We start from the raw sequence: 25,995 nt of genomic DNA, 5'->3' as shown, positions 1-25,995 counted from the left end.
TAGTTCTGTTGAAGGGTCATTTGGACTCGAAACATTAACTGTGTTCCTCTCCGCAGATGCTGCCAGACCTGCTGAGTTTTTCCAGGTATTTTTGTTTTTGTTTTGGCGAGACCAAGTTTGGATTTTAAAAGCCTGTAGATTGTCGGAGAACCAGAGTGCTAAGAGAGGCAGTACCTTCACTGACCTGATTAGCATCATCTTTTTCCCCTCCTATTTGTGACTGCTCCATGTTCCCTGCTCCCTGTTGTGAGTTAGTGAACTTGCAGGAACATTCTGGGCAGCAAACTGTAATCAGAGATAAAAACAGAATTACCTGGAAAAACTCAGCAGGTCTGGCAGCATCAGCGGAGAAGAAAATAGTTGACGTTTCGAGTCCTCATGACCCTTGGACAGAACTTGAGTTCGAGTCCAAGAAAGAGTTGAAATATAAGCTGGTTTAAGGTGTGTGGGGGGGGGGGCGCAGAGAGAGAGAGAGAGAGAAGTGGAGGGGGGGGTGTGGTTGTAGGGACAAACAAGCAGTGAAAGAAGCAGATCATCAAAAGATGTCAACAACAATAGAACAAAAGAACACATAGGTGTTAAAGTTGGTGATATTATCTAAACCAATGTGCTAATTAAGAATGGATGGTAGGGCACTCAAGGTATAGCTCTAGTGGGGGTGGGGAGAGCATAAAAGATTTTAAAATATTTACAAATAATGGAAATAGGTGGGAAAAGAAAAATCTATATAAGTTATTGGAAAAAAAAGGAAGGGGGAAACAGAAAGGGGGTGGGGATGGGGGAGGGAGTTCAAGACCTAAAGTTGTTGAATTCAATATTCAGTCCGGAAGGCTGTAAAATGCCTAGTCGGAAGATGAGGTGCTGTTCCTCCAGTTTGCGCTGGGCTTCACGGGAACAATGCAGCAAGCCAAGGACAGACATGTGGGCAAGAGAGCAGGGTGGAGTGTTAAAATGGCAAGCGACAGGGAGGTTTGGGTCATTCTTGCGGACAGACCGCAGGTGTTCTGCAAAGCGGTCGCCCAGTTTACGTTTGGTCTCTCCAGTGTAGAGGAGACCACATTGGGAGCAACGAATGCAGTAGACTAAGTTGGGGGAAATGCAAGTGAAATGCTGCTTCACTTGAAAGGAGTGTTTGGGCCCTTGGACGGTGAGGAGAGAGGAAGTGAAGGGGCAGGTGTTGCATCTTTTGCGTGGGCATGGGGTGGTGCCATAGGAGGGGGTTGAGGAGTAGGGGGTGATGGAGGAGTGGACCAGGGTGTCCCGGAGGGAGCGATCCCTACGGAATGCCGACGGTGGGGGTGAAGGGAAGATGTGTTTGGTGGTGGCATCATGCTGGAGTTGGCGGAAATGGCGGAGGATGATCCTTTGAATGCGGAGGCTGGTGGGGTGATAAGTGAGGACAAGGGGGACCCTATCATGTTTCTGGGAAGGAGGAGAAGGCGTGAGAGAGATGTTTTCATTCTTATTCCGAGTAGTTGCAGGAACCCAGCTGGTGTTGGGAAGTTTGTGTAAGTGATGTTGGTGTATTTTAGGAGTGGGGGTGCGGAATGTCTTTGAGGTTAGATTTGATTTTGTTAGGCAATGTCGGTGCAGAGGAGCAAGTCCTACAACCTTTATTTGACCTGGATTGGATTAATAAAAGGTGAAAGGTTGCCATTTGAGGGATCAGCTCCCATCTGGAGCCTTTGTGTGCAATTTTATGCACCTAATCACAGGAGAAGGGTATTTTAATATTTGTTCTTGGGATGTGTGCAGTGCTGGCAAGGCTGGTGTTTATTGCCCATTCTTACTTGCTCTTGAGAGGGTTTTCTCTTTATAACAGCACTGTCGGGTGTACCTGCACCACATGGATTACAGTTCAAGAAAGCAGTTCACTACCACTTTCTCAAGGGCATTTATTTATGGGCAATAAATGCTGGGCCTTGTCAACTGTGGCCCACACCCTGTGAAAAGAATAAAAAGAGATGCAAGGTTCAAACCCCATGGGGCACAAGTTGTAATTTAAGTTAAGAAGGGAAATCAATCAAAGGGTGACCAAGTTGTAGAGTAAGTAATCAGGTAAGAGCATCGAAGCAGACAGAGAAATGGAGTTGAGGAATTAAATATGTGTGCTGAAAGGATATGGGTTTTTGGGTCTAATTACCCTTTCCATTTCTAAATGTACTGTACCTTTTGCAGCACAAAATTAACTGACATACAAAGTATTTTTTTTTAATTTTATCTCCATAGCTGATGCACAAGACAGCCAGAGGAATTATGTTAATGAGTAAATCAAAAGGCTGGAGGTGGGGTTGCTGGATTCCTTCTAAGGGGCATTGAGGGGTAAGGAGTTAAGCGGAATGGTGTTTCAACAACCGTCTTGCATATCAAACAACCTTTTTAGCCATGCTTCATTGGGTTCTCCCTGTGGGCACAAGGGAACTTTTAAAAGGTCAGCTCTCTGTTAAAAGTCCCAGTTTGTTCTGGCGTTCTGCTTTCTGAAGTTCCGATGGTATTTACCCTGGAGTATCATTATGTGTCATCGCCTTTGCCTCGATTTGTCATGTCCAGGCTGACACCAGTGTTTGTAATGTTGCAGGGAGCGTCGTGACAATCAGATGGCTCAGGTAATTCAGGATGAGCTGACATTGGAAAGTGAGAAAAGACGACGCCAGGAAGAAAAGGATGAGGTAGGAGTCGGTGGTTGGCACTAATTTTCCCATCCTTCAGTATTCTGGTGCCTGAACGGTGTCCTGGAGCGGTGACATGAGCAAGTGTAATTAAAATGCAGCACAACACAGTAAGATGAGGAACTTGAACACGTGCAAAATGCGATAAAATGAGGGAGGTGAAACATTTCTGAACCACAAGGAAACTGTATAAGACTCACACTGAGCAAACTCTTCTTGCTAAAGTCCAAACATAATACTGTTTTTGCTTTTCATAAAGCCAGATATTCCCAGCTTTCAGCCCTGGTAAAATGCAAGCTCGCGATTGATTTTCTTTTTGTGTGTGCTTGCAAATGATGGATGAATTTTGAGGAGCAGAGTTGTCGAAGTGATTCATGGATCAAATCCACTCCAGCATTTGCTGCTTGTAAGTCAGGCGTATCTTTACTTTGTTACGTGCTGTAATCTACTTCAGCGTGCCATTCAGAAACTGCTGGCTATAAATGATTGCACTTTAAATAATTGGCATGTGCGCACAGCCACAATTAATGCAACACTCAGTCAGGCTATCCTTTAGATTAGCTGTTTTACTCACTGTGATTGGCTTTGCTTCTCTATTCCTCACCCATTTCCTGCAGTTGTTGGTGAGACTGGTCCTAAAACAGTCGGAATAAACATGATAAAGACAAAAATGCAAGAACACAAAAATTGGGAGCAGGCCATTCAGCCCCTTGAGCCGCCGACTCCATTTGATAAGATCATGGCTGATGTGATTGTGGCCTTAACTCCACTGTCCTGTCTACCACTCATAACCCTTGGCCCCCTTGTCAGTCAAGAATCTACCTAACTCGGCCTTAAAAAATAGTCAATGAACTTGCCTCCACTACTCTCTAGGGGAGAGAATTCCACAGACCATTTTCTCTGAGAGAAAAAAATTCTCCTTTCTGTCTTAAATAGAAGACTCATTTTTAAACTGTCCTCTAGCTCCACTCTCTTTTACAAGGGGAAACGTCCTTTTCAGCATCCGCCCTGTCAAGTCCCCTCAGGATTTATATGTTTGAATAAGATCACCGTAGAGGGTAAATGTCTATATGAATCACTTGAGCAAATTGGCCTGTTTCTGTGACGTAACTGTGGTTAATTTTTAGTATTAAATCTTCCAATACTTCATCCAAGCGGCTGTTCATGTTTGAAGCTTGAACAATGAGTGTCAGTGGGCTATTCAATTATTCTGGATGTCATATCTAAGCCTGGTCTTTTTGTGTATCCAATATCCATTTGCCCTTTCAGCAAGAGTTGCTGGTTAGCTGCTGGCAACAGTTAACCATTCTCTGGTTTTCCTGCTGCTAATCCAGGGACCTGTGGCCAGTGGTACCCCCACTGCCACTCTACTTTGCTCAGCTAACTTGGCACAGACTTTGGAATAACCAGCGCTGTCCAGTTTAGTATTGCACAGTTACTGGGCAGTGCATTTAGCAAACAAACTATCAGGAAATCATTTTGATTCTGCCTATCTATGAAGAGAGTTAAACATTTTATGATTGATGCCATAGAATCACACAGCAAAGGAGGAGGTCATTTGGCCCATTGTACCTGTATCGGCGGAGAAGAAAAGAGTTGACGTTTCAAGTCCTCAACTCTTTTCTTCTCCGCCGATGCTGCCAGACCTGCTGAGTTTTTCCAGGTAATTCTGTTTTTGTTTTGGATTTCCAGCATCCAGAGTTTTTTGTTTTTATCCCATTGTACCTGTGCTGGTTCTTGAGAAGTGTTATTTAATTAGTCTGACTTTCCTTGTCTGTCCCATAGGCCTGCTAATTATTCATTTTCAGATTGACATCCAGTGACTGGAATTGCCCTGGTTTTGTACTGTGAGCAACTGAAGTTGTCACGTCACCTCATTTTCAAACTGGAAGCTGAACAAATATTATTAAAGCAGTGAGTGGAAGTTGGAAGTTGTTATTTGTGCTCAGCTCATTGTTGACATTGGCATACATGGGCATTTCCACATTTGTATCAGAGCATCTAGTGAGAGATTCTTTCCATTTTCTATCAAGGGAACTTGATATCAACACATTATCATCCTTTCTGTCAGAGTTGAAAATTCAGCCTCGTTCTATGATAGCTGATCAAGTTGAGGAAGGTGATTTCCAGGGGAGTTTGATGGATTCGGTAGGAAGATTTTCATAATTGTGCGGTAATGTTTGGTGAACAATCTGTCTGATACTGGAACTCATTCTGTCCCAGAATGGGGAATTATTTACTCCTTCTTACAATCAAATGCATTTCAAAATCTAAGTTTCCCTTCAGGCAATCACTAAATCCTAATTTATCCTGTTACATTCTTTGGTTTAACCCTTTGCTCTTGCTGATGCCCTACACTATGGGCTTCGGTTGATTTCCCACGAAGCATCTTCTTATGCAGTAGAGCTTTGAGTTTACTGGCAGATGATCAACTTAAAGCTGTAAGCACAAGTACTCAGGCACTTAACTTCAGAAATGAGATTGGAGGCTTCTTTGTCTTGAAGAAGAATTTAACATATCTTGATCCCATGCACCCAGTGGCCCCTATTGGCAGCCTCTATGGTCCCAACTGTATTTACTTCCTAGGTGTTAGTTGCTCTCTCTCCAGAAACACCTACAGGCCTCTTGAACCCATTTACTTTGCTCGCTTCGGTAGTAACTTATTCCTTGCTCATCTTTATTCAATTTCATGAAGAGAAATTCAATCTAACTTCCTTTCCTGTTGCTGAATTGCTCTTTGAGCCAATCCAATTAGTAGTTTGGGCAAAATGTCTCTTCCATCTCAATGCTTGGAACCTGGAGCTATCCCTACCTGGTCCAGGACTGTAGTTGGAACAGATCATTCATGGTGTCCACTAAATAGAGCTGATTTGATGGAGTATGTGGTACAGAGAATGCTGCAACATTACTGTACCTGCAACCATTGGATCAGAGCCCTCTGTGCTTGTAGATTTTGGAAATCTGAGAGAAGCGTCACCAGTTCTGGTGCAGCAGAGATGGTGTGTGGAGATTGTATTGAAGCATCTAGCACAGTCGTTAGTAATGTGATGTTAACCTGTTCAGTTGGCCCTGAGATCTGGTTCTGTGCCTGACTGAGTTGTAGAAGGAATAACAGAGTTTGTTGCCAAAATAACTCATCCTTGAGATTGCCTTCTGCTTCACAATGGATTAGCTGGGAAGCTAATTTTGTGCTGTGAAATGTCAAAAGTGACTCAATCACGCCATCTGTTCTATTTTTAAAATTTATTGCCTTCCTTCACAACCCCACCTCCCATTGGCTGCCTACCCTCGGAATCCCCCCTCCCCATCAGCAACCACTTCCCTCATGCATTGTGGTCTAAAGTAGCACTCCCACTGTTCCTGCAGTACAGAATGAGGATCTAACCGGAGATGATACTGTCCTGTGTGGCTCAGCTGTTAGTCAGCCCTTGGGAGCGGCAGAACTGCTTCAGGTGGTCAAATAGAAGGCAGCACTTACTGGATGCTGCAGGCATTTTCCATTTATATCCCAGCGTTGAATGCTTCATTAGCCTTGCTTCAAGAAGCAATGTGCAATCTGCAGCCTGTAAAGTATAATTATCCAGGGAAACACTTTTTGTTCACAGCCCTGCAAGCAGTCCTTTCCATTAATAAAAAAAAAAGTCCAAACATTTACTTCACACCGCAATATGTAAACACCCCATTATTACTTTAATGCTCAGTTACCTAGTAACCAGTTACACGAGCATTTGGAAATGATCGGTTTTTATTTGTTGGTACTACAAGTGTCAAGAAGAAAAGATGTGAACATCCTGGTGGCAGAACATCAAGCATATAATTAGGTTTTCAAATTAACATGTTTTCAGTGATGTGATTAAGAGGTTTTGTAAAGTGATTTTGCTGCTTCTATATTCAGTAAGTCTGCGTGTGACTCAAATACTGGGGGTTAGTCTGACAGGAGTCTTGTTCTTCAGTGAGGCTTTGTGAGTTGCAGCAGGCAGGTAGATTGTACTGACCTTGTCGACCTGCACTATTTGAGTATTCTCCCCCCCTGCCCTGATGGCACTACTTTGTTATAGTTCTACATCCACAGGTCCCACCTGCCTTCACGTATAAGGTTTGGAATATTGGATTGCTCTACCAGGAGAAATGTAACAGCTGAGCCTAATGCTATCCAAACTCAACATCCAAGCATGTTCCTTTCCTCCTGTTTGGGATATGGCGTTTCTTTCTGTTTATTCACTTTCTTTCTTTTACTCATTATTGAACTTGTGGCATTCGCTCTCATGCTTAGCATCATCGCCATGCAGTGCATTTATCCACTGAAATTCTTTGCTAGTGTACTGTTCCTTTTATGTTGGGCACTTTCTGCTGTCTGTCCAATTGGGCAGTGTTTGAGTTTAACCCTCTCTGACCAGGCTTCTCGGGGGTCAGATCGGGGAACCTGATCCTGTCTTTGTCCATGTACACGTTCCTGGTTTCCACAGGTGGTGGGTGAGTTTGGGAGGCTGGAAGCAAACATTTTCTGTTCCGTTTGACGGTACCTCTCCAATGTTGAACATACTTTAAAAGTGTCTCTTTCTAAATTTCTTCTTGTAGGCCATTGCTCGGAAACTCCAGGAGAAGGAAGAGAAACTAAGACGGAAACAGCAGGAAGTGATAGGCCATGAGCCAAATGATGTTGGCTTTGAAGAAAATGGAGGTAATGCTTCAGAACACATTCTGGTGATTCATGTAAAGTGCAGTGATGGGCATTACCATTGTGGGTGAAACGCTGTGTTAAAGGGAACTTTTAACTCAACCAACTGGAGCATCTTCAACGTGCTGACTTGGAGCTTCCTGTGTGTTCAGCTGCAGGACCTGCTGTGATTTTGGTTTTGTTTTCTGAGAGAACTGAATGGGGATGGGACTCTTTACAGCTGTTTACAAGTAGCTGTCAAAAGAACGACTATAAGCTGGATTCATTCAGAGAGCACAGTCTTCTGGTGACCTTTTTGATATGGGCAGTGTCATGGAAACCAGTCGTTAGTGGGCTTGTTACTAAGATAGTTATGCACTGCGAGTGAATGGCTGGTGGCTCTGAGTGTACTCACTAGTTGGTGGCTCTGTGGCATTTTTGGCCTGGTGGTGGTAGTTTTTGGCAGTGATAACAAGCTTGGTGGCGAATCTGCAGTGGAAATCAGTAAATGATTGAGAAAATGATGGCTGTTCAGTCCAACGCTCGCTGCAAAGATCAGATGATCGTAAGCTTCCGGAAAATGCTTAATGCAGTAATTTTTCTGCCCAGTCAATAACACTGACTAATCTGTGCTCCTGATTTGTCATTTCTATCCTGCTTGTGTCTTTTCTTTTCTGTAGTATTGAATGTTACTTCATGTCTTATTTTTATTCACCCTGTGTCATTTGGTACCTTGAGTTGATTGCAGGCCCCACACCCACTCTGAACCATTCACTCTCCGTACAGCACACACACAGCCAGAATTTCTTAGTAAACAGTCAACACACTGGTAAACCTGAGACAGTTACACAATCGTTCATCTAGCCAAAAGCTAACATACAAGTTCAACAGGCAAATGGAATGTTGACCTCTATTTCAAAGGGAATGGGATATAAAAATAGGGCAGTCTTGCTAAAACTATACAAGGCACTAGTTGGGCCACACCCAGAATACTGTGAACAGTTTTGGTCCCCTTATCTAAGGAAAGATATACTGGCATTGGAGGCAGTCTAGAGAAGGTTCACCAGGTTGATGCTGGGTGTGAAGGGATTTTCTTATGAGGAGAGGTTGAGTTGGTTGGGCTTGTGCTAATTGAAGTTTAAAAGAATGAGAGGTGACCTTATTGAAACATATAAAATTCTTAGGGGGCTTGACATGGTAGATGCTGAGAGGTTCCTTTCCCTTCTGGGAGAGTCTAGGGCCAGAGGGAATAATCTCAGAGTAAGAGGGTGCCCATTTAAAACAGAGATGAGGAGGAATTTCTTCTCTCAGCACAGTGAATCTGTGGGATTCTTTACCGCAGAGGGCTGTAGAGGCTGGGTCATTAAGTATATTCAAGGCTGAGATAGACAGATTTTTAATCAGTGAGAGAACCAAGGGGTGTAAGGGCAAGGCAGGAAAGTGGAGTTGAGGATTATCAGGTTAGCCATGATCTCATTGGCGGAACAGACTTGATGGGCCGAATGCTCTACTTCTCCTATGTCTTATGGTCTCCCACAACTCCTACCCATTGGTGAATGCACTGCCCAAGGTCAGCCAGGGCAGTTTCACAATTTGATTATCACTTGGAGCTAAGTTAGCTACTGATAGTTGGAGCTGGATGATTGACCCCAGGGATAAAGAATGGGAAATCATACCTGGGTTCCCGTTCCTGGTCAGCGTCCAGTAACTTTTGCCAAGCCACCTTGCACTTGATTTAATAGTTCTGATTCAGGGGGAGGTATTGTCATTGGCCTGGTAATCCAGAGACCCAGGGTAATGCTCTGGGGGCCCAGGTTCGATTTCAATAAAAATCCAGAATTAAAAGTATAATGATGACCATGAAACCATTGTTCAAAACCCATCCGGTCCTAGTGTCCGTTAGGGAAGGAAATCTGCCTTACCTGGTCTGGCCTACATGTGACTCAGGACCCACAGCAATGTGGTTGACTCTGAAAAATGCCCTCTGAGCCAAGGGCAATTAGGGATGGGCAATAAATGCTGGTCTAGCCAGCGACGCCCTCATCCCATGAACGAATAAAAGAAATTTAATGTATCCAGTTCAGTAAAATTAAATAAAATAATCAAAAAGGAGTATAAATATTTTATAACTGGGATAGAATATAAAGGCAAGGAAATTCGGCTGCAGTTGTACAAAGCACTAACTAGACCACACCTGGAGTTCACCTCAGAGGTTATATTGACCTTGGAAGGAGTGCACCATTCACCAGAATGTTACCAGGACTGCAAGGCTTAGATTGAATATAGAAGATTAAGGAATGTTTTGATTGATGTTATACTGTTTTGAAAAGAATTTATATGGTAAATTAGAGGCTCTCTTTCTGTTGGTGAGGGAGTCTAGGACAATGGGATATAATCGGAATCAGGATATTCAGGAAAGAAATTTCGTGCCAAGGTAGCTATGTGGAACTCTTACAGAAAGTTGTGGATGCTGAGGCTCAATTCATAATTTAAAATCTCTAATTGATAGATTTTTGCTAGGTAAGAGACATTGAACCAAAGTAGCTGGATGAAATTAGAATACTTATAAACCATGATCTAATTGAATGGTAGAACAGGGTCAAGGGGCTGAATGGCCTCCTCCTGTTCTTATGTCCCTTAACATTGATATTAAGTGCTGTCCTTTAAATAACCCAGTCTTGAAATATTTAAATTGAGGAATTTGGAGTCTGTGAGCTAATCTAGTTCTTCTTCTCCATCTGATTTAGCTGGCTACTAAATGTGATTAAAGCTTTGTGTAACAGGCTATTATTGATCAGCTTGCATGTTGCTTTGTTCATTCTGTATGTTACCATGTTTACTGTGGGGCTCATCCCATCCAACTGTCAGTGCAGTGCTGTGTATGACCAGTGCATTTCTGGAATTGGGTTTTGTGGGAGGAATGAACAGCAGGCGTTTTTAATGGGATATTGTCATCTACCCGCATGGCTTTCTGTGAGCATGTCTCGTATGTTTATGTTTTAACATTCAGTCCCTCTTGAGTTTCCTCCTTGTTTTACTTTGTGTTTAACATTTGCTAACCAGTTTTCATATCCCATTGTGTCCACGTGCAACTCAGATCACATGAAAAGCAGGGTGCACAAACATAATAGAAACAGCAAGCTTGGAAGTGACTCCTATAGAGATAGAGATTTAAGGCACAAAAGGGACAGTCAACTGAAAGGAGCTGCAGTAGGACCAAGCTCAAAATCTCCAATTGATGACTGGGCCACAGAGCCAGCAGCACATGGCTCCAGTGAGAAGTTCCATTGTTCAGAAGCTGAGTGGGTTAATAATTATCCGGACACTGACGGGCAGAAACTCGAGAGCCACCCTTGCAAAAAGGAAGCACCAAGGAGACCTCCTCCCCCGGTCCTGAACTCAGCCCAGGAGGCTGCCTCCAGCTACTACAGTCAGGGTGCTCGGCCTAAGGTGATGGATGTTCAGGGTGAGTGCTTTGACTTGCCCGAGCGTGATGCTCACTGCTGGAAGCCCGTTGACAGAACCCCGCACGACCTTAGCCCCGAAACGTTGGGGGCTTGCACCCTCGATCCCGAGGAAATCCTGAGGAGAGAACGCAAACACAGAGAAGAGGATAGGACTACGAGGAAGGAACGGCAACGAGCAGCACGTTCACGGTCACCTGGCCTGCGGGAGCAGAGCAACCTCTGCCAGGAACAAGGTAGCAACTTTTTGGTTTTTGTTTATATTTCCATTCAGAATGCGCGACTTTCCCTCTGGCGTCTCCACCTTAGCACTTCAAAATAAAAGAAAGAGAACGAGTTTGATGAAGGAAAGTGACTTTCTAGATTTGCATCCTGTGCTTGGGCAGCCTCCCTTATCCGTACGCACGGTGAGGATAAATTACTTCTGGTAAAACTGTGGCTAACGCTGCATTGAGATTGGTCTTTGGGCATTTTAAGTAGAGAAAAAAAGTTTAATTGGCTCAATCTGATAAGTTAATAAAATAACAGTGAAATTGGCTGCCATCGTGCTGAAGTATCAGAACCCAGAGAGCAATGTTCTCTTTAAACTGCACAAGGTACATGACCATGCAGCAGTCTGGATGTAACCCGCAGTGCAACAGATAGAGCACACATCTCCAGCATTCCCTTTAAGATGCATGCTTGGCAACGCATCTGTCTTAAAGAACCACCCAGTGCAACAAACAGGCTGTGTACAACAAGGAAAAAATGAAGAGAACATTGCCGATGAGTGTTTTCAGTCCCCCTTTGACATCTTGGAAGTGAGGTTGTTGTGGTGGTGCAGGAAATGGTAAAAGGGCAATAATTAGTTTTATGTCAATATGGTAAATGCCCCATGACCCCAGAGCAAATCTCGCATTGTAGGGCAATTGACACACGGACTATGATTTTTAACTCTGCAGTTGCCACCCTTCAATTTTCCATCAGTTAAAATGAGTGAAGTGGTGGGTGGAGTTGTAACTCTCAAAGAAAAACGCAGCCCCCCTGAGACCTCCCAGAGGTGAAGTTGAGAGTCTCTGAGCTTACCTGGGGAATTCCAAATCATTTGCCCTAACCATTTGATTTGTATACCCAACCAAAATGGTGGTCTTCAACATTTCCCACTGTGACCCCTACCACTTACCCCTACTGTTGCCGGGTCTAATATAAGCAGCTATCCCTCTGAAGCTCAACAGCTCCTATGTCTTCCTAGCCACTTACTCCCTCTACTTCAGCTGATAAATCACAACTTGGGCAAGGCCAGTAGCATTGTGAATGTGTATAAAGGACTGTATACCCATCATCCCAACTCTCACTTATTCTGTGTGCTTCTCCAAGTCAGTTTCACTATCCTTGGTTTCAGTTGCTTCCTTTATTCTTTCATGGGATGTGGGCATTGCTGGCAAAGCCAGCATTTGTTGCCCATCCCTAACTGCCCTCGAACTGAGTGACTTGCTCGGCCATTTCCAATAACTGTTAAAAGCCAGCCACAGTGCTGTGGGTCCTGGAGTCACATGCAGGCCAGACCAGCTAAGGACAACAGATTTCCTTCCCTCAAGGACATTAGTGAACCGGATGGGTTTTTACAAGATGTGATGGTAGTTTCATGGGGGGTCACCATTACTGAGACTAGCTATCAATTCCAGATTTATTAATTGTGTTTAATTTCCACCAGCTGCGGTGGGATTTGAACCCGTGTCCCCAGAGCATTAGCCTGGGCCTCTGAGTTACTAGTCCAGTGACGTTACCGCTCACTGTTGTCTCCCCCTTGTTCCATGCAACTTTAACCTCAGTGATCTCCCTCAGCTCCACCTCCCTGCTTGCTCATACCCTCCATGTTGCTCTATACCTTTCCCATCCTCTAGCTTCCGTTAACAGTGACTACAGCCAACCCCACCTCCAGCCCCCAAAATCCTCCCCTGAATCCCTCCACTGCACCTCCTCCCATGCTGCTTTCAGGATTCTGAAAATCATCTCTCTTATTTGGTCTATTCCTTAATCCCAGTTCACTCTTAGTTCCTTACTGTCACACACTCATTAATTTCTGATTTTCCCTTCCCTACACTAGCATCTATCTCCGAGGTCAGAGATCGGATGCAAATAGGAGCGTTCATTGCGGTGGCCTTACTCGGGGGTGAGAAAGCCTGTTGTAACTTGTTAGTGATTTTCGCTCCTTTACACAATCCAAAAAGGTATGAACACATAGAGAAACACCACAAAGATTAATCTTTGTGAACAGCACTTCAATGGTTAATTGTAATGAAGGACCTGAACTGCTGGCTTTGTCCTGCTTTGAGTTTTCTGAAGCTCACTAGAGACCTCTGGTGGAAGGGAGTGAATCCTTTTTCTCCTATTACTTTGCGAAGTGTTGAATAGCTGATCAGTGTCCTTCACATTCACTTCAACTCGATTGTTCATATGGTAGTCCGTAGTACAAGCGCCAGCCTTGGCTCAGAGTATGGAACACTTTCCCCCCAAGTCAAAAGGTCGTGTGTTCAAGTCCCAATTCAGAGACTCAGCGCACAATCTCTATGCTTCAGTGTAGTACAAGGGGGCACCGCACTGTCAGAGGGTCAGGACTGAGGGAGTGCCGCACTCTCAGCGATGCTGTCTTTCAGATGAAATGTTTAACTAATACCTGTCTGCCCCTCGGCTGGACATAAAAGCGCTTTTTAAAGAACACTTGGGAGTTGTCATCTGTATCCTGGGGCTGCAGTGGTTCAAGAAGGCAGCTCACCACTGCATCCCCAGGGCAATTAAGGATGGATAATAAATATGGTGGCATTACTAGAGATAGCCACCTTCCAAGAGCAAATTGAAAAAAATCACAAGAAGGGATTGCCCCCTCCTATTGTTCACCATCGCAGGACAGAGTTTTGTGTGAACCACCAGGGATGGCAGTGCCACTGGGGTAAACGTTAAACCTGGGTTTCAGGCACCATCTCTTGGTGCGCGATTTCTGATCACTCACAATCACCCTCGACAACACAACTTGGGAATGTCCATAGCCACAAGCGGGGGTCTTGAGACCCACTTTGCCATTGACTGCAGTTATGCATGAACCCTCAAGGCACTGGGTCTGTTTGCACTGGAGAGACAAGACTAAGAGATTTAATAGATCTTGATATCTGTGAAATGTTTTGATCTCCACACCGGATGGGATCTGTTGATTTGAGACTGTCAATTTAAAATTATCACTGAGTGAGGAGAGAACTTGGGAGTATCGAGGGTTAAAAACCCTCTTTACATGGAGGATTGTTGGAATGTGGAATGCTTTGCCTCAGAGTGGTTGAAGCAGAGTGATCACTGCATCTTTAAAGGAAGATTAAATAGATAATTGAAGCAGAAGTAGAAACAGGGCTCTGAGGAAAAACTGGGGCAGTGGCAATAAGTTTGAATTTGCCTGGCAAAGAGCCATCCCACATTTAATGGAGCAAATGACCTCTTTGAATGCTGTAAATTTCTGTGGCTCTAGTGGCTGCACATTTGCTTGGAGCAGCTGATGCAGTGGAATCTGTGTCTCGGTGGGAACTGAAGCACCACAGAGGCCCAGACAGTTACAGAAGAGCACACACCTGAGCTGTTTGTGTGAGACACAGAGACACTCTGTGTGGCTGAAGAGACCCCCACAGGGTGGACGATTAAATCATTGGAAATGTTGCTTGGGGTGGGGAGCTGGGCCTGTCTGGTTTTTATTTCCTAATGATCTGCTCACTGGCAATTTTTAACCATCTCCAACAGGGCTGAATCCAAGAATGGATGATGCTGTGAAGGAAACCATGCATGGCATTTCAAGGATGAGTGCCAAAGATCTGGAGTGGAAAGATGCTGAACTAGCACGGAAACTTCAAGAGGAAGAGATCATGGTGTGTAGATAAACTTGCTTGTTTGCCGTTTATTTAATGCCTACTTACATTAAATGCCTCAAAGCTCTTTGTGTAACAGAGTCAGCTTTGGCTCAGTCATTCATTCGCTCAACTCAGTACAATATCTCGACTAATATCCCCAGTTTTCTAGGAATGCTACACTGTCAGAGGCATTAAGCCTGAGGCCCTGTCTGCCTACCTTAGCAGGATAAAGATCCCATTACACTGTTCAGCAGAACAGGAGAGTTCTCCCCAGTGTCCTGGCCAATATTTACCCCAAATCTTCTTTTAAACAGATTAGCTGTTTTATCTCATTCCTGGTTTTGGGATCTTGCTGTGCACCAATTAGCTGCCCTGTTTCCCATTATTACAACAGTGACTACATGTTAAGGTTAATCGTTGGTTGTAAAACACTTTGTGGTATTTTGTGCTAATGAAAGGTACTGGTCCAAAACGCAAATCCAAAAACTAGACATTAACGTTAAAATTTAGTTTCACATGTTTTCTTTTTTGGTTCTGTTAAAATCTGAGGGGAGTTGCTGATGTGGTGTTCATGTCACCTGACTGCCAATCTAGAGATTCATGCTATTCCTCTGGGGAAAATGGGTTCAAATCCCACCAAGGTGGCTGGTGGAACTTCAATTCAATAAGAAATCTGGAATATAAAGCCACTGTCGTTAATGGCGACCATGAAACTATCATAAAAGCAAAATACTGTGGATGCTGGAAACCTGAAACAAAAACAGAAAATGCTGGAAAAGCTCAGCAGGTCTAACAGTATTTGTGGAGAGAAAAACAGAGTTAACCTTTCGAGTCCATATGACTGTTCTTCAGAACTATCGTCATTTGTTGTAAAATCCCATCTGGTTCACATCTTTTCGGGAAGGAAATCTGCAGTCCTTACCCGGTCTGGCCTACGTGTGACTCCAGACCCATGGAATTGTGGTTGACTCTTAACTGTCCTCTGAAATGACCCAGCAAGGCACTCAGTTCAAGGACAGCTAGGGATGGGCAACAAATGCTGGCCTTGCCAGCGATGCCCACGACCTAAGATTAGAAACAGACTTTGTTTTAATTTTTGTAATAATTGTGCCCCCTGAAACAAACGGCAACATGCAAACGTTTCTCTCTTAACGGCACTGAAGCAACCCCGCATCATCTCTCTCAATCAATTCAATGGAGGCAACTGAAGATTCTCCTCTAACCCCAGCATCTAGTGTCCATTCTTAATTGCCTGTAAGGCATTAGGGTATCAACCACATCGTGTGGGAATTGGAGTCTCAGGTAGGGCTGGACCAGGTAAGGGTGGCAGGTTCCCTTCTCTCAAGGACATTCATAAACCAGTTTGGCAACATGGCAGTTTTCATGGTGCTAACTCTTAAATGATCAGATTTATTGAATTACATTTATGTGGCGCTTTTCATGCCTTCGAAGTCGCAAAGCATTTCATAACCTTCATAAATACAAGTTATGTTTCCCTGTATCTTTTTGGAATGTTTTTATTCTTGGCAACCTATTCTAAACATTAGAGTTCCCTTTTTGATGTGCTGCAAAAACTAAGAAGGGAGTTCCCTGTCAGACAACTTTCTCTTCCTCTCTCCTTTTCGCTCATTCCCCTCACTCTCCCCCCACCTCCTGAAGATGCTGGTTTGGGGTTCAGCCGCCCTCCAGTACTCCTCCAGATGGTTGTCATGCCCACGGACCCGCGATGTCTGTGCCAGAGCCTGCACCATCCTCGCACACCCCCTCAGTGCTGCAGAGGTCATTGATAAAGACCAAGGCGTAAACCTGGCTGACTACACCGTTTTCCAGCCATGTATAAAGTGACATTATCACTAAGTTTCCTGTCCAGATGGAGGTGTCGCTGTGAAGGAGCACAGTCACTGAGCGGAAAACCCACTGATCAATTTGTTTCTTTTTCTCCTTGTTCCAGGCTATCCAAAGTTCCAAGAGAGCAGCTCAGATGGCACAAGATGAGGTAAGGCTACCCTCCACAGGCTGTGCCATTTGGGGATTTGCCAGGTAGACATTGGATGATGTAGCTTCAGATTATCATTCAGATTAATTTTCCATGTGTTGTCTCTGATGTTTAATGCAGTGGACACTCTTTCATTCTCTGAGATATTAGAATTGGGCTCGATGGAGTTGTGTGGCATTGAAGGACCTGGAATTAACGGTCAGATCTTTTATTGGCTGTCAATTGCAGGAGATTGCCTGGTTACTAATGGAGGAAGAGAAGAAGCAGCCCCACAAGAAATCCAAGGATAAAGATTCTGCATGGAGAGCAGAGGAAGACAGGAGGAAGGGATCTTCAGAAGGCAGGAGGCATGAGCAGGAAAAGAAGGTAGAGATGGACTAGAGGTTTGATTAGAATCTAACTTAAACACATGAGAATCCTAATTCTGGATAAGATTTGCTTTTGGGTTATTTTCAATTATTAGAATTGGGGGAAACATTCATGTTGACTCCTTGTAAAGAATTTTCATTTATGTAGTGTTTTACCATGTCTCTGAGCACCTCACAACCTGTAAGCTACTTGTTCCTGAAGAACACCTTGGTCTTTAAATGGTGCCATGGGATCCTTAGCAAGGTGGCATAATCTGCTGGGCAGGACCTTGCTTTAGCATCTCATTCTAATATAGCCGTTCCATTAAAGCAGTACTCCCTCAGTACTGCCCTGAAATGTCACCCTAGACTATGGCTGAAGACCTAAAGCGGGACTTGAGCCCACAACGTCTTACCCCTGGATGATGGTGAGTGACTTTGAGCCAAGCTGTTATTTGGAATCCACTCTGATTAAAGCATAAATAACTTGCCGCCGCATTCATTAATACTTTTGCATACTCATAGTAATGGGCCAATCATATGGAATAAAACCACAAAACGTTTACACTAAAGAAAGAAGTAATTTGGCCCACCATGTTAGTGCCGGCTCTCTTCAAGAGCAGTTAGTGCCGGCTCTCTTCAAGAGCAGTTAGTGCCGGCTCTCTTCAAGAGCAGTTCACCTCGTACCACTCGAGCGCCTTTTCCCTATAACCCTGCAAATTGTTTTCTCTTCTTATCCAATTCCCTTTGAAAGCCATAGTTGAATCTGCCTCTATCACACGCTTAGGCGGTACATTCCAGATTCTAACCACTCGCTGTGTGAGAGAAAAGTTTTTCCTCATTTCACCATTCCTCCTTTTGCCAATCATCTTAAAGCGGTGTCCTCTGGTTCTCGATCCATCTGCCAACAGGAACTGTTTCTCCTTATCTAGTCTGTCCTCATGATTTTGAACAACTCTTTCAAATCTCCACTTAATCTTCTCTTCCCCAAGGGGAGCAGCCCCAACTTCTCCAATCTATCCACGTAGCTGATGTTCCTCATCATTGGGATTATTCTCATGAATCTTTTCTGCACCCTCTCCAATGCCTTCACGTCCTTCCTAAAGTGTGCTGCCTAAAACTGGACACAATTAAGTACTCCAGTTGTAGATGAACCAGTGCTTCATATAGGTTTACCATAACCTTCCTGCTTTGTACTCTATGTCCTTATTTATAAAGCCTAGGATGCCACTTTCTCAAGCTGCCCTGCCAACTTTCATGATCTGTGCACATAAACCCTCAGGTCCCTCTGCTCCTGCTCCCCCTTTATTTCATATTACCTTACCTCGTTCTTCCTACCAGAATGAATCATTTCATGCTTCTCTGCATTAAATTTCATCTCTCACTTGTCAGTCCATTCCACCAGCCTGCCTCTCCCTCTCTTGAGTGTTGCCTTGCCGCACCTCCCCCCTCCCCCACTCCCCATCCACGTTTGGGCTTCTTTCAATCTTGTGTCCCAGGCTGCATGCTGTGGTCTTCCACCCCTGGTCTCTAATGTTGCTCTGTTTTGCTCATGTTAGCTGTAGCTCATTGGTGATGCTCTTGCCTTAGTCTGAAGGCTGTGGATTCAAGCCCCACTGCAGAGACTGGAGCTCAAAACCTAGACTTGATACTTCCAGTGCAGTACTGAGGGAATGCTAGGTTGTTGGTTAGGTGAGATGTTAAAACGAGGCCCCATCTTGCCTTTCGTGTAAAAGATCCCACAGCACTATTCGACAAATAGGGAGTTCTCCTGGTTTTCCAGCCAATATGATTTCCTTAACCAACATCATATTTAGGAAAAGATTGCCTGGTCATCATCGCAATTATCTGGGGATTAGCTGCTGCATTTCAGAGACTCCATCAGTGCAACTTGAAACAATGTCATTGGATGTAAATCATACTGGGACTTTGGGTCATCCTGATGTCATGACAGGTTCTCTAAAGGCACGAGACTTCTCTATTTCTGACGTGTGCATGTGACTTTTGGGTGCTTTTGCCTGACGGTGCCTTTTTCAGTATCGATAGTGGAGGTTAACATCTCACCGAGCAGGTGGAGCTAGCAGTTGAACCTCAATTTACATTGAGGCAATAACAGGTTTATCATGCACTGTCACCTGCCAACAGGGTGCTATGCAAACTTGTCTTCTCAGTAAAAATTGCGACAGGCATTAGTTTTGAGGTTTTGATTTGATGCAAAGTTCTAGATAATTGCAGTAATAACAGGTTGAACTTCAATCTTGTGGCTCATGAGAGGAGAGTTTCTGGGTGAGATCATTCACCCAAATTTGCACTGTGGTTTCCCTGGTGTTTAATTTAATCTGTGTCTTGGTGAAATGACCCTCAAGTGTAACGCAATCAACTTGAAGAATGCTGTTCACTTTCCCCTCTTTAATTAGAAAACAAAAACAAGAATCTGTGATTGCTGGAAATCGGAAATAAAAAGCAGAAAATGCTCAGCAGGTCAGGCAGAATCTTGTCTCAAGAGGAAAATAGAGTTAACGTTTCAGGTCATGGAACTTCAATCCAAAGCCATTTTTGTGGGTTAAAGTGAATAATGTCATGTTTGACCTCTTGAGCTTTTGAGCTGATACCTGCACCATCACTACATGGGACTTAGGAGAAGGAGTAGTCCATTTGGCCCTTCGAACCTGCACTATTATTCAATAAGATCATGGCTGATGTGGTTGTGGTCTTGGTTCCACTCTCCTGCCTGCCTCCCATAACCCTTGACTCCCTTGTCTAGCAAAAATCTATCCAGCTCAACCTTGAATAAATTCAATGGCCCAGCTTCCACTGCTTTCTGGGAAAGAGAATTCCGCAGACTAATTACCCACAGAGAGAAAATTTCTCCTTATCTCCATCTTAAAAGGGTGTCGCACTACTCTTAAACTGTGAGCCCTAGTCTCAGTTTCCCCCACAAGTGGAAACATCCTCCTGGTATCCACCCTATCAAGTCCCTTCAGGATCTTATGTTTCAAAAAGATTTCTTCTCATTCTTCTAGATTTCAACCGGTATAGGTCCAACCTGTTCAACCTTTCATCATTAGATAATCCTTTCATCCCAGGAGTGGGTCTAGAACTCAAGAGACAGTCTGTTGTGCCTGCTGCACCATTCAATACAATCATGGATGATCTTGGGCTTCAACTCCATTTTCCTGTCTGCTTCCCATATTCCTTAATTCCCTGGGGGACCAAAATCTGTGTATCCCTGATTAAATATATTCAACAATGGAGCATCCACAACCCTCTGGGGTAGAGAATTCCAAAGATTCACAACTCTTTGAGTGAAGAGATTTCTTCTTGTCTCAGTCCTAAATGATCAGTCCCTTATCCTGAGACTGAGCCCCCGAGTTTTAGATTTCCCCAACCAGCGGGAACAGTCTCTCAACATTCACCCTATCAAACCCCCTCCGAATCTTGTAGGTTTCAATGAGATCGCCTCTCATTCTTCTAAACTCCAGAGAATATAGACCCAATTTACTCATCCTCTCATCACAGGCCAATCCCCTCATCCCAGGGACCAATTTAGTGAATCTTCGCTGTGTCATCTCTAATGCAAGTACATCCTTTCTTAAATGTGGAGATCATAACTGCAGACAGTATTCCAGATGTGGTCTCACCAAAACCCTTTACCGCTGTAGAAAGACTATTTTATTCTTGTACTCCAAGCCCCTTGCAATAAAGACCAACACGCCATTTGCCTTCCTAATTGCTTGCTGCACCTGCATGCTCACCTCCTCCATTCCTTGTACAAGCACACCCAAGTCTCTTTGAACATCAATACTTACAAGTTTCTCACCTTTTAAGAACAGAAAAGGAGAATAATTTTATGACCAAAGTGAATAGCTGCACACTTCCCCACATTATACTTCATCTGCCAACATGTTGCCCACTCACTTAACCTGTCTACATCTGCTCTGCCCCACCAGGGCTATGGGCAAAGCGTTGGGAAGTTGGAATGAGTTGAATAGCTCTTTCAAAGAGCCAACTTTTTTAGTATTCATTCATTGGATGTGGGCATCGCTGGCTGGGCCAGCATTTATTGCCCATCCCTAATTGTCCTTGAGAAGATGGTGGTGAGCTGCCTTCTTGAAGCACTGCAGTCCATGTGGTGTAGGTTCACCCACAGTGCTGTTAAGGAGGGAGTTCCAGGATTTTGACCCAGTGACAGCAAAGGAATGGCCAATATACTTCCAAGTCAGGATCGTGAGTGACTTGGAAGGGAACTTCCAGGTGATGGTGTTCCCATCTATCTGCTGCCCTTGTCCTTCAAGATGGTAGTGGTTGTGGACTAAGAAAGTGCTGTCTAAGGAGTCTTGGTGAATTCCTGCAGTGCATCTTGTAGATGGTACACACACTGCTGCTACTGTGCATCGGTGGTGGAGGAAGTGAATGTTTGTGGATGTTGTGCCAATCAAGCGGACTGCTTTGTCCTGGAAGGTGTCAAGCTTCTTGAATGTTGCACTCATCCAGGCAAGTGGAGAGTATTCCATCACATTCCTGACTTGTGCCTTGTAGATGGTGGACAGGCTTTGGGGAGTAAGGCGAGTTATCTGCTGCAGGATTTCTAGCCTCTGACCTGCTTTTGTAGCCACAGTATTTATATGGCTAGTCCAGTTCAGTTTCTGGTCAATGGTAACCCCCAGGATGTTGATAGTGCGGGATTCAGTGATGGTAATGCCATTGAATGTCAAGGGGCGATGGTTAGATTCTCTCTTGTTGGAGATGGTCATTACCTGACACTTGTGTGTCACGAGTGTCATTTGCCACTTGTGATCCCAAGCCTGGATATTGCCCAGGTCTTGCTACATTTTGACATGGGCTGCTCAGTATCAGAGGATTTGTGAATGGTGCTGAATGTTGTGCAAACATCCACGCTCCTGACCTTATGAGGGAAGGTAGGTCATAGATGAAGCAGCTGAAGATGATTTAGCCGAGGACACTACCCTGAGGAACTCCTGCAGTGATGTCCTGGAGCTGAGATGACTGACCTCCAACAATCACAACCATCTTCCTTTGTGCTAGGTATGACTCCAGCCAACATAGAATTTTCCCCCTATTCCCATGGACTCCAGTTTTAATAGGGCTCCTAGATGACACACTTGGTCAAATGTGGCCTTGATGTCAAGGGCAGTCACTCTCACCTCAGCTCTGGAATTCAGCTCTTTTGTCCATGTTTGAACCAAGGCTGTAATGAGGTCAGGAGCTGAGTGGCCCTGGCGGAATCCAAACTGGGCATCAGTGAGCAGGTTATTGTTAAGCGAGTGTTGCCTGATAGCACTGTTGATGACCACTTCTGTCACTTTATTGATGATCAAGAGTAGACCGATGGGGCAGTAATTGGCTGGGTTGATTTGCCCTGCTTTTTGTGTACAGGACATACAATTTTACACATTGTCGGGTAGATACCAGTGTTGTGGCTGTATGGGAACATTTTGTCTAGGGGTGCGGTAAGTTCTGGAGACATGGCTATGAGAGGCCAAATGGCCTTCTGAGGCTGTGCTCTTTGGAGAAGAGAAGGTTGAGAAGAGATTTGATAGAGGTGTTCAAAATCGTAATGGGTGTGGACATAGTAGATCGGGAGAAACTGTTCCCATTGTCGAATGGATCAAGAACCAGATGATACCGATTTAATGTGATTGGCAAGAGAAGCATCAGTGACATGAAGAAAGACAATTTTGCGCAGTAAGTGGTTAGGATCTGGGATGCATTGCCTGAGAGTGTGGTGGAGCTAAATTCATTCATAACTTTCAAAAACAGAGTTGGATAAGTACCTGACCAGAAAAAAAATTGCTGGGCTAAGTGGAAAAGCTGGGGTGTGGGACTAGCAGTGTTGCTCTTGCAAAGAGCCAGCAGGGATTCGATGGACTGAATCGCCTCCTCCTGTGCTGTAATCATTCTATGATTCAAAATGTTCAGAAGTTGGAAACTGCAGAGTAAAGCTCCTGCTAGTCATCTGTATAAAATGCCTGAGCCAGCTCACCCTAGGTGCAGAGGAATGACATTTTTGCTACGCAGTCACCCTCATGTGAGGTTCTCACTTGTAACAAACTATCTCATCATTTGTTGGTGCAGGATTGATACTTCCCCCAACTCGGAGAGATGGGAAAGCTGTAACTATCCTGCTATCATGAATGTGTTAACTGTTTACAGAGCAGCTTTACAAAATGGTCAGAGTAGAGGAATTGGTTATGTGCTACTCTGAGACTGTGGCTTGTCTAGGAAATGGAGACATGGCTGCAAGGTGACCAGGGATGGGAACTGAACATCCAGGGGTATTCAGTATTTAGGAAGGACAGACATAAGGAAAAGGCGGTGGAGTTGCATTGCTGGTTAAAGAGGAAATTAATACAATAGTGAGGAAAGATATTAGCTCCGATGATGTGGAATCCATATGGGTAGAGCTAAGAAACACTAAGGGGGTTGTATATAGACCCACAAACTGTAGTGGTGATGTTGGGATTGGCATTAAACAGGAAATTAGAGATGCATGCAATAAAGGAACATCTGTAATTATGGGTGACTTTAATCTGCATATAGATTGGACAAATCAACTTAGTAACAATTCCGTAGAGGAGGAATTCCTGGAGTGTATACAAGATGGTTTTCTGGACCAATACGTTGAGGAACCAACTAGGGAACAGGCCATCCTAGATTGGGTATTGTGTAATGAGAAAGGAATAATTGGCAGTCTAGTTGTGCAAGGCCCCTTACGGATGAGCAACCATAATATGATAGAATATGAGAGTGACCTAGTGGATTTTGAGACCAGGGTCCTGAATCTTAATAATGGAAACTACGATGGTACGAGGCACAAGTTGGCTATGATGGATTGGGAAACATTACTTAAAGGGATGACGGTGGACAGGCAAAGGCAAACATTCGAAGAGCGCATGGGTGAACTGCAACAATTGTTTATTCCTGCCTGGTGCAAAAGTAAAACTGGAAAGGTGGCCAAACTGTGGCTTATAAGGGAAATTAGAGATAGTATTAGATTCAAGGAAGAGGCATACTAATTGGCCAGAAAAAAACAACAGACCTGAGGATTGGGAGCAGTTTAGAATTCAGCAAAGGAGGACCAAGGGATTGATTAAGAAGGGCAAAATAGAGTACGAGAGTAAGCTTGCAGGGAACATAAAAACTGACTGTAAAAGTTTCAATAGGTATGTGAAGAGAAAAAGATTGGTGAAGACAAATATAGGTCCCTTACAGTCAGAAACAGGGGAATTTATAATGGGGAACAAAGAAATGGCTGACCAACTAAATACATACTTTGGTGCTGTCTTCACAAAGGAGGACACAAATAACATACCAGAAATGCTGGGGAACACAGGGTTTAGTGAGAGGGAGGAATTGAAAGAAATCAGTATTAGTAGGGAAACGGTGTTGGGGAAATTGATGGGATTGAAGGCCGATAAATCCCCAGGGCCTGATAATCTACATCCCAAAGTACTTAAGGAAGTGGCCCTAGAAATAGTGGATGCATTGGTGGTCATCTTCCGAGATTCTATAGAGTCTGGAGCAGTACCTACAGATTGGAGGGTAGCTAATGTAACCCCACTATTTAAAAAGGGAGGCAGAGAGAAAACAGGGAATTATAGACCAGTCAGCCTAACATTGGTAGTGGGGAAAATTCTAGAGTCCATTATAAAAGATTTAATAGCTGAGCATGTGGAAAACAGCGGCAGAATCAGACAGTCAGCATGGATTTATGAAAGGGAAATCATGTTTGACAAATCTACTGGAATTTTTCGAGGGTGTAACTAGTAGAGTTGATGAAGGGGAGCCAGTGGATGTGGTTTATCTGGACTTTCAGAAGGCTTTTGACAAAGTCCCGCATAAGAGATTAGCATGTAAAATTAAAGCACTTGGGATTGGGGGTAGTGTACTGAGATGGATAGAAAACTGGCTGGTAGACAGGAAACAAAGAGTAGGAATAAACAGGTCTTTTTCTGAATGGCGGGCAGTGACTAATGGGGTACTGCAGGGATCGGTGCTGGGACCCTAGTTATTCACAATATATATTAATGATTTAGTTGAGGGAACTAAATGTAATATCTCCAGATTTGCAGATGACACAAAGCTGGGTGGGAGGGTGAGCTGTGAGGAGGATGCAGGGATGCTTCAGTGTGATTTGGACAAGCTGAGTGAGTGGGCAAATGCATGACAGATGCAGTATTATGTGGATAAATGTGAGGTTATCCACTTTGGTAGCAAAAACAGGAAGGCAGATTATTATCTGAATGGCTATAAATTGAGAGAGGGGAATGTGCAACGAGACCTGGGTGTCCTTGTACACCAGTCGCTGAAGGTGAGCATGTAGGTGCAGCAGGCGGTAAAGAAGGCAAATGGTATGTTGGCCTTCATAGGGAGAGGATTCAAGTACAGGAACAGGGATATCTTGCTGCAATTGAGATCTGGAATATTGTGTGCAGTTTTGGTCTCCTTATCTGAGGGAGTGCAGCGAAGGTTTACTCGACTGTTTAACTGGGATGGTGGGACTGACATATGAGGAGAGATTGAGTTGGTTAGGAGGATCTCTTAGAAACCTATAAAATTCTAACAGGACTAGACAGGGTAGATGCAGGAAGGATGTTCCTGATGGTGGGGGAGTCCAGAACCAGGGGTCACAGTCTGAGGATATGGGGTAGACCATTTAGGACTGAGTTGAGGAGAAATGTCTTCCCCCAGAGAGTGGTGAGCCTGTGGAATTCATTCCCACAAAGTAGTTGAGGCCAAAACATTGTATGTTTTCAAGAAGGAGTTAGATATAGCTCTTGGGGCAAAAGGGATCAAAGGGTATGGGGAGAAAGCGGGAGCAGGCTATTGAGTTGGATGATCAGCCATGATCATAATGAATGGCGGAGCAGGCTCGAAGGGCTGAAAGGCCTCCTCCTACTCCTAGTTTCTATGTTTCTAAATTGTGTGGGAGGGAAGGTCTGAACAGGGGCAAATGGCGATGAAAACATTTCTTA

At 44.2% G+C, this 25,995-nt stretch overlaps 1 protein-coding gene across 6 annotated transcripts in view; it reads left to right on the top strand.

The window, feature by feature from the left end:
- The window catches only part of ccdc50a (coiled-coil domain containing 50a), a 154,722-nt gene that overhangs the window by 54,910 nt on the left and 73,817 nt on the right, over positions 1-25,995 (top strand). For 5 of the 6 annotated variants that reach the window (XR_005945956.1, XM_041212132.1, XM_041212124.1 and 2 more), the window contains exons 4-9: positions 2,579-2,669; positions 7,248-7,350; positions 10,424-11,026; positions 14,550-14,674; positions 16,608-16,652; positions 16,881-17,018. Coding sequence is in view for 5 of the 6 variants with exons in the window: in XM_041212132.1 (XP_041068066.1) it covers positions 2,579-2,669; positions 7,248-7,350; positions 10,424-11,026; positions 14,550-14,674; positions 16,608-16,652; positions 16,881-17,018 (1,105 nt within the window). In the remaining variant the exon portion in view is untranslated. The remainder of the gene's footprint in view (positions 1-2,578; positions 2,670-7,247; positions 7,351-10,423; positions 11,027-14,549; positions 14,675-16,607; positions 16,653-16,880; positions 17,019-25,995) is intronic. The other variant, XM_041212160.1, reaches the window with a different exon arrangement.

The sequence above is a fragment of the Carcharodon carcharias genome, chromosome 2 (assembly GCF_017639515.1).
Source record: "Carcharodon carcharias isolate sCarCar2 chromosome 2, sCarCar2.pri, whole genome shotgun sequence".
Taxonomy (NCBI): domain Eukaryota; kingdom Metazoa; phylum Chordata; class Chondrichthyes; order Lamniformes; family Lamnidae; genus Carcharodon; species Carcharodon carcharias.
The sequence above is the reverse complement of the archived record's forward strand: the minus strand, read 5'-3'. Positions and strand labels throughout refer to the sequence as shown.